At 42.7% G+C, this 21,744-nt stretch overlaps 1 protein-coding gene across 2 annotated transcripts; it reads right to left on the reverse strand.

The window, feature by feature from the left end:
* Nucleotides 1-13,481: 13,481 nt before the first annotated feature.
* On the reverse strand, nucleotides 13,482-19,982 carry BBS10 (Bardet-Biedl syndrome 10). 2 transcript variants are annotated; one of them, XM_005310822.4, is made up of 2 exons: nucleotides 18,702-19,982; nucleotides 13,482-17,188 (listed from the first exon to the last, which is right to left on the reverse strand). In XM_005310822.4, the coding sequence occupies exons 1-2, from the start codon at nucleotides 18,890-18,892 to the stop codon at nucleotides 15,142-15,144; spliced, it is 2,238 nt and encodes a 745-aa protein (XP_005310879.2). In that variant the 5' UTR covers nucleotides 18,893-19,982; the 3' UTR covers nucleotides 13,482-15,141. The 2 variants fall into 2 exon arrangements, with proteins under 2 accessions (XP_005310879.2, XP_005310880.2); XM_005310823.5 differs by lacking the exon at nucleotides 18,702-19,982 and adding an exon at nucleotides 18,077-18,681.
* Between the last annotated feature and the right edge of the window lie 1,762 nt (nucleotides 19,983-21,744).

The raw sequence follows: 21,744 nt of genomic DNA on the forward strand, positions 1-21,744 counted from the left end.
CTGATGTGTCCTTAATCCTACACTGAATAAGAGCTTCAATGCAGCAGTTATTTTATCTGCTAGTGATTTCATGTGGGATAAATTGGTTGCTGAACCAGCATTTTCTATAGCAGAACTATTCTGTTTCTTTTTGCCATAGTGTTTTAAACCAAATGAAGTACTAAATAACACTTCCCCCTTCAGATTGATAACATATGTTAGCACTATTTCCATAGTCTGGTCTCTTTTTTTTGAATTATAAAACAGGTATATAATCCTATATTAAAGCAATTTCACTGTTGCTTCGTTATTATGTTTCGTTTTAAAATGCCCTAGTCATTCCTGAAAATAATCACTGGTTTCAAGTCACAGGAAAATGATATTTATATTCATAGCACAGAAAGTCCATTTTTATAGTCATTAACAGAGGAATATAGATGTTGCCTTATATAAATTGCTACCCAAATGTTTTAATCATTTTAGCTATAGCCAACACATTGCAAGAGCTACATTTTCTAAACTCAAACAAGCTCTTGTTGATTTTTATCTATCTATATATAGCAAGTTTGGTAAATACCAGTAGCACACAGACTTCACTCTTAATCATGACAAATAGATTGTATTTGTCAGACTTGAAGAGCAGCTAATTCAGCCAACACAAATATCTCTTTAGTTCAGTATATGAACATACTAACTTGCCCAACTAACAAGAAGTTGCACAGAAACTTACCAAAAAAAGATGCCAAAAATGGGTCTGATTAACCTTTAAATTGTATATAAATACATTTAGCCAACAGAAAATTATGGTCTCTGCCTTTATTAACAACCTTGTTGCTCAGGTAATAAAAGCCAAATTCACCACAGGTAAAAGTGGATACAATTCCATTCCAGTTAAGGGGGTTGCATCTAATTAAATGCAAGAGGTAAATATGGCCTTTTTTGGGTTCCCTGCTGATTAATCAATCATTGGGGACACTGGAAGGGCATGTTATAAAGATAATAGTAGAACAATACAAAATCCTTGTTACACACCTTGATTTTTGATACAGAGAATGTTTAGTACTGAACAACAGAAACACTAGAAATACTGTATAACAAAGACAGCATTCTCATTTACCACTCTGCTTTCTCTTAAGACGGTCTTGTCAAAAAGAAATATCTTTGACAGTATTTGCCTTAAATATGATCAAAGTCCACCTTTACAGGCAAATATGCCTTAGATTTAAATATATTAAAAACATGAACACAGGTGAGCTTGCTAATTACCAGTACTAAAAGTGAGAGTTTCCACCATTTTGTGATGAATATTTTACAGATTTTTGTAAAGAAACAGCAAAGAAAAAGGAAGCCAAGTTACAGGTTGAATATGTTCCCGAATACTGTACACTTTATGGGAGCTCCAACAGTGTTATGTAATTTTACAACTTGTCAAAGATGCACAAATACAAGGCAATACTACACAGACATTAGGATGGGGGTTACAATACTACATATCATATTTGGATGGGGGTTACAGTAATAAAACAGAAGACATGCATGAATAGGGTGGACAGTGTAGAATAGAGAAGGAACGGACAGGGGGAGAGAAAAGGAGGGGAAAGTTAGGTGCAATGGAGGTTTGCATTCGTCAAGCAGTCAAGGTTTTTTATCCAAATGTATCTAGAAACGGTCCAAATTTCTTCTAATTCACATCACTAGTTTACAGTGGTGAACTATTCTTTCTTTGTTTGCAACACAGACAAGTCTGAATACCTCTGTTCTACTCTTCCATTTTTCTTAAATCATCCATCCAGTGATCACTGCAGCCCTCAAAAACCACATGCTCTGCAATGGAGTTAAACCCAGATTAACGGGCAAGTATCCTAGGACATAATTTTCAGCAGAGGTTTGGCTTGTTGAAGTCAAATGCCATTTTAGCTTAAATTCATTTCTTTCCACAGTTGCTTGACTGTTGAACAGTCCCATGGTATTATGCCAAGAAATGTCAGATGATAATGCCTTATCTTGTGCAACCTCTATGGTACCCCGTCATTCTGAATAAATTCTTCTGTTGTATCTAGCTTAACCCGAGATCCGCAGAGGCATTTTTAACATTACATAACATGCTCTGTCATTGACCGTTTTCTAAGGACTGTGATAAATCCCCTTTCCACGCTTTCACAAAAAAACTCAATTAATTGAGTTTTTATTAATAAAGTATACACAGTGGATGTGGGCCTTGGGGGGAGTTAAAGAAGCATTTCTAAAGCTCCCAGTAATTCTGGGGTTCTGGAAGTCCTAGGGTGCATGAGCCAAGTTGATATATAAGAAAGCATCTTCGGCCTTGTCTACACTGACAAAAGTCAGTTTTCGTCGACAAAACAGGAAAGGTGTACATACTACAATGCTCCTTCCGCTGACAAAACTCCCTGTTCGCTGACAAAATAAAACCACCTCGACAAGAGACGTAGAGCTTTTTGCGGCAAAGTTATATCAACAAAATGTCAGTGTAGACACTGCGCTTTGTTATGTCAATGTAAATGGCCTCCAGGAGGTGTCCTACAATGCTCATCCTGACCGCACTGTTCAGCAGTTCGAACTCTGCTGCATCCAGATACACAGGCATCTGCCCCTCCCCCTTTAAAGGCCTGGGAATTTTTGAAATTCCACTTCCTGTTTGCTCGGGGAGAACAACTCACATTGCATCTTCCCAGATGATCAGGGCAGCAAACGCTCTCCTGCTTGGAGCACATCTGTGTTGTTGGATCTGCTGGCCCTGTGGGGAGAGGAGGCTGTGCAGTCCCAGCTCCGCTCCAGCCATTGAAACTTGGATACCTATGGTCAGATTTCTTGTGGCATGTTGGATAAGGGCTACGAATTGGACACACATCAGTGCCATGTAAAGATGAAGGAGCTGAGGCAGGCATACCAGAAGACAAGGGAGTCAAACCGTCATTCTATTGCTGCGTCGATGACCTGCTGCTTCTATAAGGAGCTGGATGCCATCCTTGGTGGTGACCCCACCTCTGCTGCCAAGAGCCCTGTGGATACTTGGGCAGAGCTGGAGACAGTGGGCAGCAGACTCAACCTAGAGGACACAGTAGTGGACAAGGAGATCAAGTTGGACGACGATGTGGAGCACATGGCAGGGTCGTCCAGTGGTGCAGTGAGTCAGGACCTCTTTTCCACTCCGGCAGGGTCCAGTCAGTCCCAGAAGTCCATGTCTGACATGCATGATGCAGGAGAGAAGAGCTCTGGTAAGTGATCTTTTTGAGTTGATGCTGCTCGGTTATATGAGGTAGATCTGCCCTTTGCTTTGTACATTCTAGAAGTGGATGAAGGGATAGAAATGTACACAACTAGCTGTGTTTGCATGTGCTTCACATTCCCCTGTGCAGCTAAACAGTGCAGTGGAACAGTGTGTTAATGCACACTGAGATTTCATATGGGAATCCTCCAGACACATCTCTAGGTAACTTTCCTGCAAGTACTCGCCAATCCTCTGCTGAAGGTTCCTTGGCAGAGCTGCTTTGTTCCTTTACCTGTTTTAGGACAGTTTCCCGTGCCAATCAGAAATCATTTGTGCGGGGACCAAAGCAACACACAAGCAAGCAGCAGAAAGACCCGGTCTGAAGCCACATGCATGCAGGAGATGCACCCTTACTTACCCTTAGGAGTGAGATATCAGCTTCAATGACCCCTGCATATGGAAAGTGGTGGCAGAATTTATAATATTGTTCTGAGTCACCTGCAGTGCTCCCCTTAAAAAACCACCAAGACCCTTTCCTCCATCTTGAGTGCCCCCTTCATCCTCCCCTTCCCAGCTGAACTCATCATGTTTACAGCATTTGCCGAGCTGTGTGCTTGCCAAGGAACAGTGAGATTTGTATTGTAAAAGAGATTCATGTTACTACAATGATTCAATGCTGTGTGTGCGCACTAACAATCATGCTTCTGTTTATTCTTTCTTCTGTTTATGCAGATGTGGCCTTCAGGGGAACCCACTACACACCGGCAGAGCGCCTCTGCCAGATAAGGAAGAGACCAAGGAAGAACAAGGACGACATATTTCGAGAGGTGCTCTAATCCTCAGAGGCCAAAAAACAAGAACACAGGGCATGGTGAGAGACTTTAAAAAAAAAATTATAAAACAGACAAGCAGGACAGAAAGGAGAGCCAGGAGCAAATTTTAATGGGCCAGGAGTGCATGATAAAAAGTGATGGAGGAGTAACCAGAGATGTTGAAGTCCCTAATCATGCTGCAGGCATAATTAATGCATGCTCGACCCCCACTGCAGCGGATACAGAACTGCTTTCCATGGCCTTCCCAAACTCTTCCCACACATTCCTTGCAACTTCCTGACCCCGTTCACTCCACCCCTTCGGACAGCTTCCAAAATAATAGCTGGACTTACACACAGCTATAAGAGCCTACACCGCCCTTCACTGTTATCTCCTTTCTCATTGAGCCTTTTGTGTGTGTTGTTCATTGGTATTTAATGCAAACCTATTCTCTGAAAGATAACCAATCTTTATTTGTCTCCTAAACACGGTGGTTGCTGCCGGAATTAAGATACAGTTGCAATTTTGATAATTTGGTGACTACAAATCATGGTCAGGAATCAAAATTTTCATGAAAGGTGGCAAGTTAAAACATGGAAGTGTGCTGTATGGAAAGACACGTTACTGGTGCTCATTGTCAAAATGGTGCCTCAAAGCCTCCCTGATTTAAATAGCCCCTGTTGTGCCTCTCTAATGGCACTCAAAAATCAGTCACCAGGATATCTGCCTCCGCGCTCCACCCTGGGGGAAACTTTCTATCCTTAGCCTCACACATATTATGGAGCACACAGCAGGTGCTATGACCATGGGAATATTTTCCTCATTTAGGTCTAACCTGCCATAAAGGCAGTGCCAGCATTCTACGGTCATTCTGCACCTGCTCAGCCTATTGTTGAAGAGCTCCTTGCTGCCGTCCAGGTTTCCCATGTAAGGCTTCATGACCCATCAGAGTAAGGCAGTGGTGGGCAACCTGCGCCCATCAGGGTAATCCAGTGGCCGCAGTTTGCCGTTCATGGCCAATGGGAGCTGTGGGAAGCAGTGCGGGCCGCAGGGAATGGCAAACCCCGGCCAGTGGGAGCTGCAGGTGGCTGTGCTTGCAGATGGTCAATGTGAACACTGTCTTGCGGCCTGCCAGCGGATTACCCTGACGGGCCGCAGGTTGCCCACCACTGAAGTAAGGAGTATGCTGGGTCTCCCAAGATCACTACGGGCATTTCGACATCCCCCACTGAAATCTTCTGGTCTGGAAAGAAAGTCTATGCTTGCAGCTTTCTGTACAGGCCAGTGTTCCTGAAGATGTGTGAGTCATGCACTTTCCTGGACTAGCCCACATTGTTGTTAGTGATCAACAAGCGCCTGCAATACCATAGAGAAGCACTCCTTTTTATTGAAGAACTCCAAAACAAGATAGTCCTGGCCCAAAATTGGGTTGTGTGCGCCATCTATCACCCCGTCGCAGAAACTCAGTCTGAAGCCCACGGAATGATGGGAAAGAAAAAACTGCATCATGGGACATTGAGCACGCACCTATGATGCATTGCAATCCACTCTGCCTTCCCACAACTGGCCGCAAAAGGTGGCAAGTAGCACAGTGGGATACATACCCACAGTGCACTGCTCTCACTGTCAATGCTAGAGCACCAACTGTGGATGTGCTCTGCTGACAGAAGGAGCATTGTTTGAACGTGCACAAACAAGCGATGTAATTATACTGGTTTTTGATTGTCAGCATAACCTGCGTCAACAAAACTCTGAAGCGTAGACAAGTACTTAGTTGTAAGTATGGACAATATGCGTAGGGTGGCAGGCCATAGCACTGCTTTTGCATTAGAAAAAGAGACCAAGCTCTCATCAGTGACTAACTGCGAAATCCATATGATGCCCCTGCTCTGACAGTTCTTCCAAATTATAGATTTGTTCCCAATTTTCAAGTGTGGGTTGTTCCATATAGGCACATCTGCCTGAAGCCGAGGATGAAATTAGATTGGATACCTCAGACCTTTTCACAGCCACCATTGTAGGCACCTTATTTTTCTCCATCAAACAAAAAGAGCACAATTTTTCACTGTCATATCTTTCTTACTGAGAACTTCCACTTGCTGCCTACTGTTCATCAGACCAGTAACACATTTTCACAACAATAATAAGTCAAGTTTCTAGCCATCAGCCTTTCCAAGCATGACAAACTTCTTTGTGCATCAGTTGCTCTGGAAAGAAAGAGGGGGAAAAAAAGCCCCCAATATATAAGTAACAATATATTCAAGCCATTTAGTAGGTTTATAAATCATCAGATGGTTATATGGTTGTCCACATAGAAATCTGTCCCCATTAGCATATGGCCACACCTGCCAAAAAGAGGACCTGGGCAAGTTAACCACACAAAGAGGCAGGAGATTGTATGTCACTGTATCTACAGGTATGTTGAATACCATCTGTGATGGGTTCCCCTGGGGTGCCGCCTGGAATTGGGGTACCACTGAGCCCTCTGATCCACCAGCATGGGCTCCCTCTCACGCTGTGCTGCTGTGATAAGCTACAGACATGCTCCCAGTCTTACACTTCCACCAGCACACACACAACTAGGGACACACCCAGCTGCAGTTACATGCAGGCTTTCTGACTAACCACTGCACAAACCAACAGCAGAAAGGCTAAAACCAAGGTAAGTCTCAGCTCCCCAGGCATGCACACCCTGTGGAGCATAAACCCAAAATTATACCGTCTTGCGCTGCACAGGGAACTGTCCAGTGTAAGCTCATAGAGTTTGCCCCCACCCCTCAATGTGGAGAAGAATATGCAACAGCCTCTCTGAGCTAAGATTCCCAAGCACCTCACTCGAACTCACTGATTTAGATAAAGCAAAAATGAGTTTAACAACTACAAAAAATAGATTTTAAGTGATAAACAGATCAAAGCAGATTACCTAGTAAATAAACAAAAATACAAACTAAGTCTAAGTTAGGATATGACGTAGCAAATTCTCACCCTGGCTGATGATACAAGCAGGCTGCAGATTCTTAGGGAATCTTAAGGGACAAGCTGCACTTGCTTTACAGCTTGGAATCCCCAAATCTTTGATACACAGGCTAGAAATCTCTTTAGCCTGGGTCCAGCACTTTGCCCAGTTCAGTCTTTGTTTCTCAGGTGTTTCCAGGAGTCTTCTTGTGTGGGGAGTGAAGAACAACAGATGATGTCACTCCCTGCCTTATATAGCTTTATCATATGAAGGGAACCCTTTGTTTCAAAACTTGGTTCTCAGACTGGTTTGTGGAAAAATACTGACATCCCAAGATGGAGTCCAGAATCATGTGGCCTGGTCACATGTCCTTGTAGAGTCTTAGCAGCCATTATTTACAGGCTGTCTGGAGTGTTCTCAGGAAGGCTCACCAGGTGAGAGATAAACCTCTTCTAAGGCCTATTGTTTTCCCTAATGGCTCATTACCCTGAATAGGCCCTTCCCCACCCACTATCTAGACCTTCACACCTTCTTGTCAACTGTCTGAAATGGGCCACTCTCATTACCACTTCAAAAGTTATTTTTCCTCCCTTGGTATCCTGCTGTTAATTGAATTGTCTTGTTAGACTGACCTCATGCTTGTAAGGCAACTCCCATCCTTTCATGTATTTATACCTCCTCCTGTATTTTCCACTCCATACCTCTGATGAAATGGGTTCTAGCCCATGAAAGCTTATGCCCAAATAAATTTGTTAGTCTCTAAGGTGCCACAAGTACTCCTCGTTGTTTTTGCTGATACAGACTAACACGGCTACCACTCTGAAAACTATCTAGACCAGGGGTTCTCACAACAAATTTTTTGGTGGCCTTGGACTGTGGCCACCAACTATTGCTGGTGACCGCAGTGACAATTTTTCCTAAAATACTTAATTAACTTTAGGAAAAACAAATAAATATGCACATACACATGTCCAAATCATTGTAAGTTATTTATGTAGGTTTTTTTTCAGACTCAGTAATAAAAATAATTTACATTTGTCTCTATTCTTTACTGGACCTAAACAGAAGAGAAACACAAATAAGGTGCTTTGCATGATCTTGTCTTTTTGTTGTTGTTTCTTTTGCTTTTTTGGCTGCGTTGCCTCCCCCCCCCCCCCCCCCCCAAGACTTGCTAGCTGGTAAGTCTTCTGCTGTGAAAAGTGGTATTTGTATGTTTGTTAATATCGCTTGCCACAGCAGACTTACTCAACCCTGGCAAGCCTTGACACAAATTAAGCCCTTGATGGGGAGTTGGGAAGGGAGGCAGTGGGGGCCAGCGGAGCCTGGAACCAGAGCCTGCCATCACATGGACTGAGCCCGAAGCCCGGTGGCCGAAGCCTGCCTCCTCAACCCCTGGGAAAGTGGGGAATTCACCATCTGCCTGCACCTCAAGCATTTGGGTCTCTGAAGGGGGCAGGGCCCAATCGCTGCTGTAGGCCCTGGGATACATGCATACAAATAGGATAATCATATTAAGCAAAAAACTTTTTCAGTGGCACCTCGCATGACTTATCTTTTACAAAATGCATCATAATTATGTCATAATAATATTAATATGACAAATATAGGGTTCAATGTCACATCACCCATGAATACGTTAAGACTGGAAAAACTCCCAAACAGCAACACTGAAAAATTGAATTACTGCCAGCCTAAAAGCCCATCACATCCTGACTCCGTTGACCTACAAGAGATACAAAGCAACAGAGGGTCCTGTGGCACCTTTGAGACTAACAGAAGTACTGGGAGCATAAGCTTTCGTGGGTAAGAACCTCACTTCTTCAGATGCTAGTCTTGCATCTGAAGAAGTGAGGTTCTTACCCACGAAAGCTTATGCTCCCAGTACTTCTGTTAGTCTCAAAGGTGCCACAGGACCCTCTGTTGCTTTTTACAGATTCAGACTAACACGGCTACCCCTCTGATACAAGAGATACAGTTTCAGTTCCTGGATTTGCTGTATGAGCCACATTTTCAAAATGTGGCCTTTATTTGTTATCATGCTACTTGATATGCGGCTAAAACTCTTGCATATTTTTTTAAGAAGTTGCATGCATGAAGAAGTGAATGTCATCTGCCAGCACAGATTAGAGCACTTAAAAATGTGCATGTGCCACCCAGTGGAGATGGACAGAAGCTTCAAGGAGAAAATACCAGTGGAGACACACTAGCCCTGATCTAGGACATGGAAGGTCTCAGACAGGTTTTGAGGAGTCGCAATCACCCTCCCTTTATGAGTATACAGAAGGTGGGAAGTCCCAAAACATTCTTCTGTTCTAACATGGAGTCACAGTATGGAAAAGGTTGAGAAACACAGATCTAGAATGTAGAGGATTCTACTATGGAAAAAGTCAGATCAGTAGGTGAACCTGGTGGCATCCCAGAAGACTGGACTAATGCCTTTCTCTCTTTTCCCCGAGCCTGTGGAACATAGGCACAATATGATCATAATGCCAGGATTGAAAATGAAATAGTCATATGCTGGATAAGTGCCTCACAATGGCCAATCCAGAAAGAACTAGTGTTCTTCTTGGAAGAGTTATGTCCCTGTCTTCTTCACAAAATGAGTGCCATGCTCTCAGCTGTCTTTAGTAGTTCAAAAGTGAAAAAACCCATTCCCAAAGTAAGAGCAGGAAAGACGGTAAAATTCAAACACCCAACTTAACTGGCCTTCAGTGGTGAGAGATGCAATAAAACAGGGTCAGATGTTGAGGGAAAGGTGGAAAGAATTAGTGGAGATGTATCTTAAAATAATGATATGGTATTGTGATGCCATATGATTGAAATGTGACTGTGTATATCATTGTTGCTACCACTGTTATACAACTGCAACAAATTTTAAACAAAGTATATCATGTAAGGTGTCGATGGAAAGTTATGATTTGCCAAGTATGATTATCCTGTTTAGATGCATGTATCATTTTTGTATCTGAAGATATGAATATTGGCTATAGATCTGTATCCCAACTGTGTTTGTTCCTGGGGTGATACCCACCAGGTAAAATATACAATGAAGCCAGACAGCTTTGTGTTGATGGCCCATTAAAGAAAATTAACTCTCACAGTGGGCCACAGAAGAAACTCATCCAGCCCAGCAAGTCTTCCTATGGACACTTTAGAAAGAATATGGGCAATGGCTGCTCCTGTGAGTCATCAAAGCATGTAAAGGCATGTGACTTGCTCATGTGACCCTGGACTCCCTCTTGTGCCTGTAATTTTCCACAATCTGAGACTGGGAGCTTTGTTTGGGACAGTAAAATTCCATCCACATGGGATTGGGAGAAGATATAAAAGATCCTGGAAACACCACCATTTTGTCTTAATTTCCTGCTTCATTTCTCTGGACTGGGTTTCTAACAAGGAAGCTCTAAACAGTGACTGATGACCCCCAAGTTGTCTGGGTAATTTCCAGAGAGACATCTGCAGACTAGCAGTTTATTCCATCACTGTTTCAAATCTGATATAAGAACTTTGCAATTACTTGTATGTATATGATTTCCTTAATCATTTTAACTCTCCGCTTCTTTTCCTTATAAATAAATCTTTAGATTTTAGTTACTAAAGGATTGGCAGCAGTCTGATTATTGGGTAAGATCTGAGTTAAAATACTGATCTGGCTATGTGGCTGGTCTCTTGAGATCAGAAGAACCCTTTGTTTGATTAAATTGGTTTTCTATAACCACTCATCATAAAGTCTTGTGTCTCGGTGGTGAAATAAATGCTGGAATGCCTAAGAAAACAGCATTTTTTTGACTTCATGTTAAGCAGTATGGTTAGACAGATTTTTACTTTTGTTACTGGCATTCTAATGGTAGAATAACCACCAGTCTAGGTTAAATCTGCCCTATTTCTCAGCAGCTTGTCCTGAATCTGGCATCCTCAGCTATGTGACCCACTGAGGCACAGAGACAGTATATCATTCTATTTTGTAAATTCGCCCACATAACTTTTGTATACAAAGACAGGATATTTACACCTGACATCAGCTTTGCCAACTTCTTAATTAGCCTTAATGCTTTAACCATAAGAAAAATATAATCTAAATAATTTTATTTTGTGGGGCAAATGATAGGTAATGAGATAATCCCAAACTGCTTCCCCAAGTGCCAGGAATCCTAACTACTCTCTTATCCAGCTATCAGACCCTTCATACTCTACAGTACAATTTTCCTTTATCTATACAAAAATCTGTGGTACATAAACTGAAAATGTGACAACAGTGTAAAATAAATTGAATGTCAACATAAATAACACCAGGGGACAGAGTTCTGATTGTATTACTCATTTTCATATTTAATAAAAATTCAAATTTTAAAATGTAAATGGTTTATTCTGTGGAAGCTTCAGAGTGCTGCAGATTTCATGCGCCCTTCACCAAAGTTATGGACCAGTTTCCACAAGATACATAGGAACCTGCATACCTGTTAGGCTGTTTTAGTAATCTAGCATCAGGTTAATCCATGGAATCTAAGTTCAAGATTGCAGCTTGAAGGCCAGCAGAAGGTACTCAGAGTGGCTGGGTGAGCTGCATATAGTTCTCTGTAATTCAAGGTCTTTTAGAATGGTGATTTCTATTTACTTATACTGCACCCATCACCATGTATTCAAGGACCTAATGATGTTTTGTAGCAATAGGGGGATGCCAGAGTGATCCTCTTCCAGCCCTTCCTCCTAAAACGCCCCCACAAACAACTGACTATGCTAGCAAAAGATAACTTAGACCTTTAGCCTGCCTTGAGAACTGTAAAGGCAGACACGCCTACGCTGGGACCCACTGTTTTCAAATATCAGAGGGGTAGCCGTGTTAGTCTGAATCTGTAAAAAGCAACAGAGGGTCCTGTGGCACCTTTGAGACTAACAGAAGTATTGGGAGCATAAGCTTTCGTGGGTAAGAACCTCACTTCTTCAGATGCAAGTCATCTGCATCTGAAGAAGTGAGGTTCTTACCCACGAAAGCTTATGCTCCCAATACTTCTGTTAGTCTCAAAGGTGCCACAGGACCCTCTGTTGCTTTTTACTGTTTTCAAATGAATCAAGTGCCGGGGTCCACCCAAATGGAGATGATTGCAGGACTAGGTCCTAAATTAAAACAAAACAAAACATTCTTTACTAGTCTTTACAGTTGATATCCCTTGTGTTAGAACAGTCTAAGGCATCCACATTTTTCCCAAATGAGAGCTGCACTGACAACTTACTGGAGCTTATGATCTACACTAATGTGCATAAAATGGGGTCATTCGCCCTGCCCTCATCTTACTCAGACAGCCCAGAGACTATAGCTCCCATCATGATGGGGTCAAAATGGAGAATTGCATGTTGGGTCCTGTAATCTCTGTGGGCTATACCACTTCATTAAACATGAAGGTAGCCTTGGGGCACATTTTAAAACAATGAGCTTCACTTTTTTTTGTAGAACAAAAAGTTCAACTTTATCACCACAATATGTTTAAGCAACTTTTTTTTTTGCTTCAGTTTAACTCTCTCAAATTTCCTAAAATTCAAGGTACAGTATCAACTCAATTTTTGCTCAAAATTCACATGCTGTAAAACAAACTTTTACAAAACCCAAATTAATAGAAATTTTGGCAAGATTTTTTAATTCCAATGGAAATTTGTATTTAAATAAAGTTTGCTACTGTATTTGCAAACAAAATACGGTAGTATGAGGACCTGAAAGTGAAAGACTTCAATCAATCACCGCTGAATATACTGAGAAAAATGTAAAAGGGAAACAGCACAAAAAATGAAGAAAACTGACATTCAGTTTTAATCATGTAAGTGGTTATTGACAAGAGAGAGAAAAGTATTTGTTTATAACATATGATTTTTAAATTTCCAATATTACTTCAAATTAATTATTATAAAATCCCTGTTGATATTAGTATTAATATCTAATACTATTACTAGGGATACAAATATGATCACTTCCCCCAGCAGCAGCTGCCCATTTACTCAGTATTCTCTTTCCTCCATGCATCACTATGGTAGACAGTTAAAAAAAACAGGTAAATTAAGGCATCAAGTTAAGTCTAATCTTCAAGTAAGTTTTAGGATGAGAAACTTGAAGAAAACTGATGATCAACACAGTTTGAAAAGATGTTTAGTAGTTTAATAGTACAGCATCTCTTCTACACTCAGCCTATTTTTATAGTGACACGAGAACATGAGCCAGAATAGTTGAAAATATTGGAAGCCACGAATACCATGTAAAATCAGTTTGACAGATCAAATGTTGGCCAGTCATAATGTGGATTTACTTCCTACTATTGCTACTATTATCAAAATTATTAGATAAAGAATAGAAATTCTATATATCATATTCAGTCAGACAGTCATTTACAGGAATATACTACAGTGGCCTAGAGTCTACTGATGGCTGTCTTAACAGTAAACATATTGATGTGGAATGGGTTATAAGAATATGGTGGCCAGAAAAAATTAGAGAAAATATATACAAAAACACAACATAGTGTTTAAAATCGTATTTAATTCAACTCCTTATGAAGGTCAATAAATTACAGAGACATTTTGACTTATTAAACAATTGTTAAAGCTAGCTCTTTAGCTTTGCAAAGTTTTGATGGCACATGCCACAGGTAACTTGCCAGGGAAACCAAAATTCACATTTAGTTTGCATAAATATTGAAATGTGAAAAATGAGGTGTGCAAGTCTGCCCAATGGTGAATCTTAAGACCATCCACAATATGGTGCAAAGGGCCAGAATCAATTTAACACTAAATGCATACTATTACATTTGCTTGTGTTTGAAACCTGCCTGATAAATTAAAAGTAATTGCTTTGCTGAGTTCAACAGCCATCCAAACCTGCAATGATCTGCTTTTTCTTCCCTCTTTGTTACGGGAAGAAGTATTTGTCCTTGCACTGAGCTTTGGGCATCCAGACTTGACCAGAACACATTGTGACAAAAGATTTTTGCCTCAGTTGCCCGAAATGCCTTACCAAGCCCTAAATTGGAAATCCGCAGAAAAACCTCGAAAAGGGTTTAAATTTGCCAAAATTTTAAATTGCTTAATTGAATATAAAATGAGTAGTGGTAGTGTCAGGACCCTTTGGGATGCTTAGAATAGTAATTAGTTTTAAGAATAAAGCTTTAATTAAATAAAAATTAAGAATAGTTTAAATTAGAAAATATAGTGATGGCGGCTATAGTATAGGATTAGGTAATGTAGTGGGAAATCCCATAGGAATGCATGGAAGCCCACAGAAATGAATAGGGATGATGCAATCAAGGCAAAGTATTGCATCACTTCTTGTGGGGAATGACTCAGCAAAACCCCATAAGAATACACTGTAGCCCATAGAAACCAATGGGATGTCCAGGCAGGAAATAGCTAGTGCTCATCCAAAGGTCAGCTGAAAAAACCCATAAGGATGCATTGAGTCCATAGAAGTCTATGGGACAGAGGAGGAGCTTTCTGTACAAGTGACTAATTAGCATATGCTAATCTGTAAGTTCAACTTTCATTATAAAGACATTGCACTACAGTATTAGGTTGTAATAAAAAAATAAATACAAAATGAGCACTGTACACTTTGTATTCTGTGTTCTAATTAAAATCAATATATTTGAAAATGTAGAAAACATCCAAAAATATTTAAATAAATGGTATTCTATTATTGTTTAATTGTGCAATTAATTTGTTTAATCGCTTGACAGCTCTAATTTGTATACGTAATAAATATTGTTATAAGGTATAAAGTGAATGATCATATTGTTATATGTGATAGTTAATTGAAACAGTAATTGTAGGGCGGTGTCTATTTGCGATGCCGCTTCATGTTTATACTGTAACTCTATGACTTCTATCTCTACTCTTTTACTGTAACTATTCAATTCTAAATAAATATTTTTGTTTTCGAATAATTTATTGCTTGTTGCCTATTCTTGAGCGAAGGGCTGTATCGGTGTCCTTCAAAGGAAAGTTGGCTAGCTGTGACTTTCCTGGGAAAATCCCTTAGGGCGGGCCACAAGCTTTAATACCGAAATGGATAAATTGGAAATAAAGGTTTTAAATTAAAAGCAGTGTTTCTAAAGTAACATCATTGGCTTAGTATAATTGAATCAAAATCTTCCGGTAACAACATAGGAAAAACAAAAACGTTGTTTTCATAAATCTTCTTCTGAATCATCAGTCTTTTGAGGTGGTCTCTTAATACCAATTATTAAATCAATAGTGAGAAGCTTTGTAAGACAATGAAGAACAGAAGCTACTAACTGATATTTACAATACACTGATTCTAGACCTTGTTGATGCATGGGCAGCTGCTGATTAGTTTGAAGTGCACTAGTGGCTTTGAAATAGACCTGAGTAAAACTGTTCTCTTTTGTTGTCCTGTAAAGGATTTTTGGAATGCTTAACAATGCATCAGCAATTACAGTAGAAATAACAGTTATTTTTGGTTGTTGGCATTGTTTTGCATAGGAATGGAGATAATAATGTAACAGGATCTCAAAGTTACCTCCAACTGACAAAACTGATCCTGCCTGTATGACCAAGTTGGTGTAACTTTGGACTGTGTGTTTATAACTCTTCTCATACTTAAATGGAACTATATGATTGCCTGGTTTCCAATACTCCTTAGCAGCATTCAGCTGTTTGGAAACAACTGATGTACTGGTGTTTTCTATTGCTGTCATAGCATCATTACAAATCCTGTGGTTGTTGACAACTGGCTCACTCTTATTCTTTACCCACATTTCACTTGGATGCTTGCATTTTAGTGGCAGTTTCTGTAGCTCTCTTACAGAACTACCTCTGTCAATTAGAGCTGAAAACATAAAATCACTCTCTAATTCTACAATGGGCATGGCTAGGTCTGAGGATTTTTGCAAGTCTGTTTGATTACATGATGGATTTTCATCTACCCATCTAGAAGAGTCTATAAACTGTTTTTCTGTTTCAGCCATAGATGTTTTCAGTTGTTGGTCATTGACCTTTTCCCTATTACAAGAAATATTCTCCATTATGAATTTTTGTTGAGTAGCTGACTGTTGCCAACTACAATGTACAGCTTTTGAAGTATTATTTGGGTTTTCAGGTTGTGCTTCACATCCATCACTCAGATCAACTGCTTTAAATAGTTGCTGTAACATTTTAAATGCTCCATGAAAAGCAGAGGCATGCTGCTCAGTGACACCATGCACTGGGCCACAAAATATTACACAATGAGGCTCAAAGGCACATGTCCTTGTCAAACCAAGATGAACATATCTCTTGGAGCCAAGTACAAGAGGCCGACAAAATTTTGCTATCATGGTTTCAGCGATCGCACTATGTATATTGTCCTGAGTAGGTATAAAAGGTGAGATACCTGTGGTCTTGCAGAGAAGAGAGATTTCTTCTGATGATAAACACTCTACAATAGATATACCACTTATTTTTGCATAGTAAATAACTATTTCCTGTTGTTTCACACTTGATAATAATACTTTTATATTGTTGTTCTGCAAGTGTTTCATTATAGCTTCTGTTCTTTTTGTAATCCAGACTTGGGAAGCCTGATACTGAACTTCTGCATTTACAACAAAATCTAAACCAGAGGCAGAAAGAGCAGAGTCAATCGATTCCGTTACAATTAAGATTCTTATGTCACCATCTGCTGGACAGTACACAGCAAAATCTCTGTGAAGAACAAGTCCCTCTAAGATCCTGGAATTTGAAACAGGAAGACCTGTTACAGCAGAATGCAATTCTAGAAAATATTCATTCACCAAATCCAGCATTTCATTTTTACCATTTTTGAAAGGTATACACCTGTAATAGAAATCACAACTCAATTGGGAAAGAAGCTTCTGATGACTATTTCCTATTCTTCCACAAAAGTAAGCTTCTAATATTGACTCCATTGTGTCTCTACTTATCTCTCCTTCCCAACTAGAAAAAGCAGATAGAAAATGTTTTCTTAGGTCTTGTGCCATGATGTGGTCCAATATGTGAGTCTGAAATGTCATAAGAGACTGAGATATTTGCTTCAGACTGTGACAATGTTTTTGATCTCTTTCTCTCCTTTGAATATCCTCACAAAATGGAGATCCTTCTCTTTTATCAAGAATTGCTTGAAGTCCTCTGAGTAATTTGGACAATAGGATGATAAATGTTTTAGCACCATCTCCAGTCATGTTGTGGTGACTGGAGACACAAGCTACCATCATTCTGGTAGAAAAAGGAAAACAAAGTAAATTAAGGGTGGCTTTTACCAACATATTTTAATCAATAGCTTCAATTTATTAACAGAGAAGTGTTTCAGTTACACCTCTATATAACGCAGTAAAGCAGCGCTCGGGGGGGGGGGGGGCTGCACGCTTCGGCGGTTCAAATCAAGTTCAATATAACCCGGTTTCACCTATAACGCGGTAAAATTTTTTGGCTCCCGAGGACAGTGTTATATCGAGGTAGAGATGTATTCACTTTTCAACAGATAATACTAGCCACTCATGACTCATACTTTGGGTGACCAGATGTCCTGATTTTATAAGGACAGTCCCAATATTTGGGGCTTTTTCTTATATAGGCGCCTATTACCCCCAACCCTTGTCCTGATTTTTCACACTTGCTATCTGGTCACCCTACTCATACTCTGTGTTTGTCACTGAAGTCGCGGATTCCGTGACTTTCCGTGACCGCTGTGACTTCTGCAGTGTCTCGTGTGGCTGGCTTGGGAGCCACCTGAGCAGCTCGGGCAGCCCTTGGGCGAGTTGCACCGGCTGCTGCTGGGGCACTCTGCCTCCCCCTGCCCCAACAGTAGGAGTTTGGGTGGGAGGGGGGCTCTGGGTGATGCTTACCTGGGGGGACTCCTCAGAAGGGCAACAGGAACTCCCCTCCCTCAGCTCCTAGCTCCACGTACTGCCTCCACCCGCAGGCACCACCCCTGCAGCTCCCATTGGCTGCAGTTCCCAACCTGTGGGAGCTGCAGAAGAGGGGCTTGGGGGAGGAGCGGAAGCAGCATGCGGAGCTAGGAGCTGGAGGTCGCTGCTTCCCAGCCTGCCTCTACTCCCTCCCTCCCCATGACTAAAAATACCCATGACTAAAATGTAGTCTTACTCATGACCGACTGCAGGTTCTTCCCAGCTGTCATTTTAACAAATGGAAAGGTTTGCCCAGGGCTTGAAAGACATGCCAGACACAGAGGTAGACAAGAGGCAGGCAGGCACCAGTGACAGCAAAAAACCACAGCATCCTAGCAAGAAGCCCAAACTCCTCCCTGTCCCCAGGTGCTGTGAAGGGCGAGGATCCTGGCCCTGGCCTCTGCTGGGGGCGGGGACTGTATCGTTCCCATCAGCACCAGGCTCATGGAGGGGAGGATGAAGCTGGGTGTAAAGCGGTGTAACGAAGCCCCGGAACTGCTGGCAGAAGGTGCTGTGCTGCCTCTGCCCAGGGTGAGCAGCTGCTCCATTGATTTGTCCTCTCACTGCCTCCCGGCTGCTGCGAGGGGACAAGTCGCCACCACTCTGCGCCCGTGGGCTGGCGCGGAGGTGGGAAGTCCCAGAGCGTCAGGGACCGGCTGCGGCCCGGGAATCCGGGACCCGCACAGCGGCGCTGCAGGCCCGGCCCCTAACGGCGGGGGCGGGTCGTAGCCACAAGCGACTGAAACACGGAGGCGGCACCGGCAGCCCCAGAAGGCGCGGGCGGGGCGGGCCCGCGAGGCATGTAACCGGGCCGGGGTTACCTGGCCGTAGGCGAGCCTAGGTTCAGCGCCTCCAGCACTCGCCTCCCGTCCCGCGTAAGCAGCGTCTCTCCCGTAGGGCGGGTCATGAGCACCTGCCCCCCGCGCGGCCCGAGCGCGCCCCGCACCGCGCTCGCCAGCGCCTCGGCCTCCTGCACCAGCCGCCCCAAGTCTAGGGACGCCGCGGACGCCATGGAAACCGCTCGCCGCTGGGGCCCTAAGGCGCCGTGACGCCATCACGTTTGAACGCGGTAACGTCCCAGACAAAGGGGAGGGGTTAATACGGTTGGGCCGAGCCCGCTGCCGCCTTTCCCAGGTCGTGCCGCTTCTCGCAGAGGCGCGCGGGGCCGCTGACGGAGGCAGCCTCGCTCGGAGCCGAGCCGCTCGTTAGCTGGGGATGCGCGGGGTTACGCCCGGGGGGAGCCGCGTTTCCTTTGCTAAAACCTCAGTTTCTGGCGCTGCTGCGGGGAGGGAAAATCCTGGAGCGGGGCCCCACGTGCAGCCCGAGGGCAACTTTAAAAAGCCCTCAACAAAAAGTGGATTTGTGGGGGCGCGACTCAGTGTTTGAGCACGTGGAGGTGGCACCGCAGCGCTGTCAGTATCGCCCGCGGGCCGGTCTTTGTTTCAGAAATACAGGGCAGTTTTCGTAGGACGCTGCTGTGCCTCATCTTCTCCCTGCTGGCGCGGTTCTGTCCCGCTGCGTGGTGCTCCCCGGGCACTTGCACCACAGCCACATGGGGCCAGGAGAAATTTTGCCTTGTGGACTGGGACCATCATTAATTTCATTCTCCATCACAGTAGCATTCTTTGTATTCGGCAGGCCTTCCCCTCCGAGTACAAGGCATCAGACATGCATACCCTATGCCCGCAGTGGGTAAACTACGGCCTAGGGGGCACATCTGGCCGCTCCAGCCATTTTAATCAGGCCCTTGAGCTCCCACTGGGAAGTGGTGACGGGGCTTTCCCCACTCTGTCAAGCCAGCCAGGGAGCAGGGTCAGGCTCTTTCCCCATGCTGCACAGCTCCTGAAAGCAGCAGCATGTCCCCCCTCTGGCTCCTACATGTAGAGCGCAGCCAGGGGGCTCTGCACACTACCCCCACCCCCCCAGTGCTGCCCCTGCAGCTCCCATTAGTTGGGAACCTCAGCCAATGGGAGCTGCAGGGGTGACACCTGCAGCACCTCTGTGTAGGAGCCAGAGGGGGGATATGCTGCTGTTTCTAAGAGCTGCTTGAGGTAAATGCTGCCCAGAGCCTGCCCACCTCCCAAATCCCAGCCATGACCCCCCTCCCATCTGCCAAACCCCTCAGTCCCAGCCCGGAGACCCTTCCTGCAGCCCCAACCCCTCGGTCCCAGCCCCACCCCAGAGCCCGCATCCCCAGCCACAACCCTTCCCACTTAACTTACTGCCAAAACTATTCAGTAATAGAATTCAACAGCAACTCACGATAATGAGCAACTACAAACTACTCAAATGGACACAACTAAAACAAATATGATATACAACAGGAACACTCCAATATATGGCTGCAGATCAGAAATGCAGCAGGATATCTATCTATCTATGTAAATATAAAGGACCACAGCTTTTGGTGCAATCTCAGCCAAAACAATACAAATTCCTTGAGGAGAAAATGCTGCCCGCTTCTTATTTACTATGTCACCTAAAAGTGCATGGTAGTGTAGCCGGTGTTGCAATCAGATATGTTAAATATTCTTATGCCCTTTCAAGCTTCAACTTATAGGCTCTAAACTTTTACATTGCTTTGTTTTTGAGTGCAATTATGTAAAATTCTTCATTTGTAAGTTGCATTTTTATAATAAAGATTACATTATAGCAGGGGCTCTCAACCTTTCCAGACTACTGTATCCCTTTCACAAGTCTGATTTGTCTTCAGTAACCTCAAGGTTTACCTCATTTAAAATATACTTGCTTAAAAATCAGGCATAAAAATACAAAAGTGTCACAGCACACGATTACTGAAAAATTGCTTACTTTCTCATTTTTACCATATAATAATAAAAGAAATCTATTGAAATATAACTATTGTACTTACATTTCAGTGTACAGTAATTAGAACAGTATAAACAAGTCATTGTCTATATGATAAATGAAGTGGGGGGTTACTCCCTTTGATGGACACCCAGCCAGCAAGTTTGCTGTAAAATCCATGTCAAGGCTGAATCCCCACACTGAGTACAGAAGGTGGGGGTCTGCAAGGATTTTAAAAATTAATACTTGCCACTCCAAGCTTGTATTAAGCTCCCAAGGTTACAGCTTTTCTCTGACCTTGGTTTGGTAAACACTGCCACCACCCAACTGCAAAAAAACCCTTTGGACCCAGAAAGGAGCACTTGGGAATTCCTCCATGTGGGAATTCCTCAAGCCCTTTCCCGCTCTCCGGGGAAGAGCTGAGAAAGAAAACAAAGGAAATTAGCTGTTACTACCATCTAATCAAATAACATCCACAAACCTCTTACGACACCAAAAATCCAATCCCGTTCTTAAAAAAGGTAAATTTTATTAAAAACAAAAAGGAAGAAAATACATCTGGAACTTAGGCTTTTGCTGGATTTTAAAACAGCAATTCCAAAAATTAAGCACCCAAAATAGCTTTCTTGGGGGTTAGGTTAAAGGTTACAAGCAAACAAAAGCATCTGGGGTTAGCACAGAGGAGTCTACAAGCCTTGCAAAATAAACAGCAATAAACCTAATTGCATCATTCCTAATTTACTTACATATTTGGGTTCTTAAAAGTAGTTCTAGATATGATCTGAGGGTTCAAACTTTACACAGCATTCCTGCTGCCCGTCTCTTCAGCCCAGCGAGAACAACAGACAAAGGGAAAGTTTCTTTCCCAATTTTAAAAAAGTTCTAGCCTTCCCATTGGCTCTTTTGGTTAGGTGCCTACTTTTTTCCCCCTTTACCTGGGGGATTTTTTAACCCTTTATAGGTAAAATAAGTAGAGAACAGCTACCAAGAGGTATTTTACAGCTAACTGGTTGGCTGGGTGTCCATCAAAGGGAGCTACTCCCCCCCCACCCCTTT

This window comes from Chrysemys picta, chromosome 1, assembly GCF_011386835.1.
Source record: "Chrysemys picta bellii isolate R12L10 chromosome 1, ASM1138683v2, whole genome shotgun sequence".
Classification (NCBI taxonomy): domain Eukaryota; kingdom Metazoa; phylum Chordata; order Testudines; family Emydidae; genus Chrysemys; species Chrysemys picta.

Bases quoted from the DNA above. Each gene is read 5' to 3' on its own strand.
- BBS10 (XM_005310822.4), bottom strand. From the start codon at position 18,892: ATGGCGTCCGCGGCGTCCCTAGACTTGGGGCGGCTGGTGCAGGAGGCC. The intron at 17,189-18,701 runs GTAACCCCGGCC...TTTTTCTACCAG, and splicing joins CTAGGCTCGCCTACGGCCAG to AATGATGGTAGCTTGTGTCT.